A 6,735-nucleotide genomic window follows, 5' to 3' on the forward strand; every position below is an offset into this window, starting at 1 on the left:
TCGAGCTGCGACTCAACTAGGTTATTGCCGTCNNNTTTGTTATTCGAGCTGCGACTCAATTAGGTTTTTTCCGTCTTAGGGTTTTAGAACTAGGAATCTCGCCGACAGCTCTCGTAGCCCATGCACTTACCTTGTTGTAAACGCTCAAACGCAGATTCAGAATAAGAACTATCTTTCTCTCTTTTTCAATTTCTTATTTTATTACTGTTCTCCTTTCGTGTTCTGATTGCTTGGCGTGTGGTATTAGCAGATATCCGGTACCTCTGGGAAATTAGGGTTCTCCTACTTTCCTAATTTAAACGAAAATCGACAGTGCGAATTTTGGTTCCCACACCATTCAATAGAATGTCGCATACTTAACCGGAATGGCATGACCGGTTTGCCAATCATTAATCTCCATATAATCTTTCTGATGTGCAATTTCGTTTTCATATTTGATTTTGGCCGAATTCTTTTTGGGCTATTGTTGTCGTGGATGCTTAACTTATTTAGGGATTTTGGGATTCTCTGATTCTCCCCTCGAGATAATAACACTTAATGTTCATTTATCTCGTATTGAATCCCAAACTTAGGTAATTTAATATCAAATTTTGTTCCCTTAGACAATAATTTACATCATGCATTAAATAAATCAAAGTGTGCAACAAATAGCCAGAAATAAATTAAGTCTGATTAGATTAATAGGGATTTAAATTCGGTGAAGATAGATTATTCAAAAGACTTTGGCCAAGGAATTTTGGCCAAAGGGACTCGGCCAAGATGATTTTACCAAAATGCTTTGGCCAAGAGATTCTATTAGTTTGACTAGATTTCATATTTAGCCAATAGAAATTTCAATTTGGCCAAGCTTTTGCCTTCGGTCAAGGTCTTTTAAAGGTTGGCCAAGAGAATTTAGACTTTGCATTTGATTAAGATTTAAGCTAGGCCAAGCTTCTACATTTGGCTTACCTTCACTTTGGTGTTTAGATTCAAAATCGAAAAGAATTCCTTGTTTCTCGTCATGTGATTGGTCGCTCCATTGTCTAAATATCAAAAACTTGCATTGCCTTTGTCGATACCAAGATTCTTGGGACTTACCTTATGTCCATTCAAGAACACCACTTCGTGAACATAGAGAGCGTCAGTCTCTTCTGTCTCGTTTAGGTTGGTTTCTTAATTCCTGACTTCTCGGGACAGACAATTGTATAGTGACCCGGTTTGTCACATCTCCAACATATCACCTTTGAACGATCCTTCTTCGAGTTTTTGTCTTCGGTGTGTGACATACACACAGTCTGCAATCACTCGGTTTGATCATTGAGGATCCTCAAATTTGTTGGATACCTTTTTCTTACTGAAGAAGGACCATCATATTCTTCAGGTAGGATATGTTGTATATGTCTTTGAGTGCCTTTTTCTCTCCAGTCTTGCACACGAAAGTAACAACCCCTTTTCTATGATATCAACACATGATCCATCACAAAACTACACTTTCATGTGATTGCTTGTTTCCCCTTGTCTTTGTCGATATCGATGGCGATAGGGGAAGAGGAAATTCTCAGCTACTCAAATCTAATCTCATTAAAACATGATCAATTTATATATTCTCTTCTATCTTTTATTCTTCTCTTTCATTGAAAAGAGTTTCATCTATGGTAGATTAATGGTTAATTGTTCTCTTTTTAATCTACCATTACAATCTTCGGTTTTAGTCTCCATGACGATGATCGATGACAAGAAATTCAACTCAGTTATGTTGAATCAAGTATCAAGTGGTAAGAAACTTGTCTTAACCGATTTACTTTGGAGACACATACCATGGTTTGGAGACAAATACCATGGAGACCACCATGGTATGTCATTGTCATGAGTATGGAAGTGATGCAACCACAAAGGTGTTTAAAGTTTTTGAAGATTACGATTTAAAATATTTATGGGTGGTTCTTCACTGGAGATCCAATTTTCTTGTTGTGTGCCGATGTTGTTAAAATCGTTGAAAATTGGCAATTCCGGTTTCTATTTTTTTTTGAGAAATCAATAGATTGGATTTTTGCAAAGAATATCTATAAATCTCATTTAGAATCTGGCCAGTGTTATATAACAAAAAAAAAAATTGAAAAAAAATATATTAAATATCTTCAAAAAGAAGATAACCAAATGGTATTGCATAAAAAGAAGCAAGATGGATCCGATGAAAATTTCTTCAGATTTTAATCTTTGTATTTGTATTGTAGTATTTTTAATCTTATGTTTGTAATTTTACATTTTATTTAAATAAAATAGTTGTGAAAAAATAATAATAATAATAATAAAACGAGATTAGCTGAAAGACCATAAGTTTTTTTGTTGGTCACAAAAAAAAATGATGTGCCTTAAATGATGACTGTTTTCATGTTCTTTTTTCATATATATTAGTTTTCCAAAGAAATAAAATAGAGTGCAATTTTCAGAACAAAATCTCTTTCCATAGTATTTTTTTTTTCAAAATTTCTTTTAATTAAATGACACGCAACTCCATGAGATTGATGTCATGTATAAACGTCGTAAAGATTTAAGACATGAAAAAAATACTGAGGCTATATTATACGAAGAAACTAGGGCTGTTTAATATGGTAAAACCGAACCGTACCAAACCAAACCGAACCGAAATAGAAAATATGGTTTGATTTTGGTATATACCATATAAACCGAATGAATATAATTTTATAAAAACCGTAGGATTTGGATATGGTTTGGTATATAACCGAATAAACCGAACAAAACCGATTAAAAGTAGAAACATGTAAATATGTATCTATTTTATAACAATACTTGAAAATCTATTTGTTACATAAGTTAAATTTGTGTTAATAACTATTACCATAATTTTATAGTAATAAAAAAACCTTAATTTGTAAAACACTTGAACTATAACTAAATAACAATACATCGCAATTCAGACCTCTTATTTTCTAAGTCTTTTTTGATCTTTTTTGATTAATTTTAGTCTTCACTAAATTAATATGAAGATTATAAATTTGATGGACAATAATTAATGGAAATTTTTCAATTGAAAAAACATGACTTTAATGAACACTAAATATGGAAGAGTGGAAAACTTTTCTTTCATGTTTTTGTTTTGTTTCATATTTTTACTTTCAAAATTTCAAGCTTTGATTTTAGTTATAGATTTGATTATTTTATTTTATGGTAGAAGCATTTTAACTTTTTTGTTCATTTATTTAAACATGTAATATATTTTTAATAAATTACTGTGTTGACAATATGACTCTAAAATTCATATAATATGATCTCAAACAAAATAATTATGTTTTTTGGTATAAAACCGAATAAACCGAAAACCGACGGTATATAAACCGAACCGAACCGAAGTAAATATGGATTTAGAATGATAGTTATATTTTACTAACCGAAATACCGAAAACCGAAAAAAACCGAACCGAAACTGAACTGATATCCGGATTGAACACCCCTAGAAGAAACCAACCAAAATACGAAATATATAGTGATAAGAAATCTACATAAATAATGATATGATCATTAATCTCGAATGACTAAACAATGTATAAAATAAATAGGAAGAAAATGCCACTAAATTAATCCTCCGGATCCTCCTCAGTTTCTATTTCAATGCCCTGTTGGAAACTCGCATTTCCCGTACTCTACAAACACGAAAAGCAAGAACAAACAAATTAATTTAATTTATATTTCTGTTTGTACGTCACACGTAATTATACTTGTATATACCTAAAATCTAATAGTGGGAAATTTATCAAAATTAGCATATGTTGTTGAACTATCCCAACCTCCATAACTTTTATCTAACCATCATCCAACTACCTTACCCATTTCTTCGCGAATTTCAGGAAAAATATATAAAAGTTACGATAAGAATAAAAGTGTGAAAATATATATACGTCAACCTAAGTATTAATTACGAGAAAATTAAGTATTAGATGATAATATCTAGAGAAAAGGATAGAGTACGTACTAGGAGGCTGCGAGACCACGTACGCTGCACCACCAAAATCACACGTGCCGACACTACGTGCGTTCTTCTGATAGTAACTGTTGAACGCATAAGAAGCGTGTGCCTCTAACGATTCCGGATCGTAACACGTGGCACCCTTTTGAATCGGACGGCAATCAGCGCCTCCTTCCCCGCAAGCGTAGTCCAGACCTTCCTGAAGCTTCTCCTTCGTTGTTTTCCCGTTCGCCACACACCACGTCTGTCCCACGTGCGAGGGCGACTTAACCGGAACCTTCTCTTTGCTATCGTCAACCGGCGCTGACTTAGCGGAGAACGGAACGTCGTACACTTTGTTCTCGTTGGGGTAAAACAACCCGTAGTTTCTCTCGGACGTGGGCCCCGTTTTCTGATTCTCGTTAAACAGAGCGAAGAGATAGACGTTAAGTGGCTCCTCAGGTTTTAACGGCGTCCCGTTTCCCGTCAACACTCTCTTCACTAAACCGCCGTTATAAGCAGCCGCGTTAGCCGAACCGGCGCCGATCTCGTTCCCGTCTCCGGCGGAAGGCCAACCCGTCTCCGTCACCACGACCTTGATGTCGTTGAATCCCACGGCGGACATAGCTGCGAAAACGGCGTCGATCTGCGCGTCCAAGAGATTCTCGTACTTCAAACCGTTGCCGGAATCTACATTCCCGGCGTTCTCTTTAAACAGAGCATACTCCAAAGAGATCTTATCGGCGTTAGCCGCGTAGGCGAAGAAGGGATAAGCATTCACCATAAGATGCGACGACGTTTTACGTAAAAAATCCAGCATCGGTTTAATCACCGGTTCGATTAAATCCGGTTTAAACGAACCGGCTGACGGCGGATACGAATTCGCCAAGGCGCTCAAAGCAAGCGGCGACGAGATCTTGATCGCTCCGTCGAGGCTAAACTTCGCAAGGGAGCTCTGAACGTTCTTCATCGCAGGAACGAGATACGCCGTCGTGTTCCTCGGATCGACGAACACTTCGTTTCCGACGGCGATTGCTTCGATATCAGTCGCCGGCGTGTATTTCTTTACGTTGTCCTGGACCCAGGCGTCGGTGTAGCTCTGATCCGCGGCGGCGGCGGAGAGATTCTCGTTGGGGAGGGACACGACGACTTTGATGCCGGAGTTTGCAAGCGCGGTTAGGACGGATGAGTCAGTGTCGTAGAGCTTGACGCGGTTGACCCCTTGGGATTTGAGAAGCTCAACCACCTTCTCCGGAGCCGGAAGATTGTTCGCGATCCGTCCATAGTTTACTCCGATCATTCCAGAATCTGTTAAGAAACAAAGATTAACATTAAACCAAAACTAAACCGACATTTACAATTCTATTAACCACTGGTTTAGTCTAATAACAAACGAAGATAGTCAGTCAGAATGCAACAAGTGGAATTCTAAGTGCAACAGATACATTCGTAAAGAGAGATGATGAAAATTTTACCTGCATGGGTGAAGGGAATGACTGAGAATGATGAGAGCATTAGCAGAGAAAGAACAAAGAGAGACATTGTTGCAGAGATTGAGAGAAATGTTTGTTTTCGGATGAGCTAGAGCTGTTGTTTATATAGTGGATGAGAAGAGGGAGATGGAGGGAGTGGGTGGGACCCACGTGAGATATCGGGGTCGGTCTCTTGTTTTTTACTAATAACTGTTTTCAACTCGTTCACTCAATGACGTGTGAAAGTAAATTTATTTATTTTTGGTGCGAGACCGTTTCAATAGGAGCTGAAAATCTATTCTATTAAAATAGCAGTGTGATCATTCGTAAAAGTATGGTTCAACTATTATTTCTTTTATTTTTATCATTATTTAGAATATTATTTATTATGTTTTATGCCATTAGACCTATATTTAAATTACCAATTGAAAAGACCTAAAAAGATGTAAAACAAAAAATATACCCCGCAGCATTAAAATTTTAGATTATTTCCTATAAAAGAATTATCATGCAGCTTTGTATACCTTTTTTTTTAATCTTTGTATACGTAACGTTCTGTATGGTTAAAGAAATGAATTGCAATCTTTCTTTAATCACGTTAGATCACATAATCTGACAAAACCAAACAAAACAAAAGATCACTAGTTTATTTGCATCTTTATTTTAGTATAGATTTTGAATTTAATAGTGATATGACTGCATTGGCGTTGTGGAAAAATTATTACAACCGTTGAGCCTATACGTAACTCAGTCAATATGTTCACTAATTATTTGATTACTGAGGCAAATTAACCATACCTTTACTTTTTATAGTATAATAAATAACTTGTTGAAAACAGCTAATATGTATCCGTTAAAGTTAAAATTCATATAGGCGGCGAAACTGGTTGGATGAGAATGAGTATGGGTGATGTGACGCATTAACTTATCATTAACCATAATAATTTGATAACATTTATCGTTTGTTGTTGGAATATCGACCTTTACTATACACAGTATAATCAATTCATGATGTTAAATGAAAAACCTATAACAATGGGGCCGTGTATATGGTGCCATTGTTCTATCTCCTAAATTTGAACGTTGTTGTAGCTCTGATTTCTAACGTCTCTTTTTAGAAATTTCCAATTATTCTGTCCTTTTTTCCATTTGGATGTATTATATCAATAAATGGTTAGATGTAATTCAGTGATTGAAGGGTGCTGTTTTTAGAATTTAAGTGACATGTATAAATGCTTAATAGTGCATTTGCTTATTTACAAGTTCGATATAAGAATAATGTGTAACATTTTTGTTTTGTTCAAATTCAAGTTCTAACTA

General features: G+C 35.7%; 1 protein-coding gene across 1 annotated transcript; it reads right to left on the minus strand.

Moving 5' to 3' along the window:
- Positions 1 to 3,456: 3,456 nt before the first annotated feature.
- On the minus strand, positions 3,457 to 5,527 carry LOC106327792 (glucan endo-1,3-beta-glucosidase 13-like). The gene is made up of 3 exons (XM_013766042.1): positions 5,419 to 5,527; positions 3,971 to 5,251; positions 3,457 to 3,641 (listed from the first exon to the last, which is right to left on the minus strand). Exons 1-3 carry the CDS (start codon positions 5,483 to 5,485, stop codon positions 3,607 to 3,609), a joined length of 1,383 nt encoding a protein of 460 aa, XP_013621496.1. The 5' UTR covers positions 5,486 to 5,527; the 3' UTR covers positions 3,457 to 3,606.
- Positions 5,528 to 6,735: the final 1,208 nt, after the last annotated feature.

The sequence above is a fragment of the Brassica oleracea genome, chromosome C2, assembly GCF_000695525.1.
Source record: "Brassica oleracea var. oleracea cultivar TO1000 chromosome C2, BOL, whole genome shotgun sequence".
In the NCBI taxonomy this organism is placed as follows: Eukaryota; Viridiplantae; Streptophyta; class Magnoliopsida; order Brassicales; family Brassicaceae; genus Brassica; species Brassica oleracea.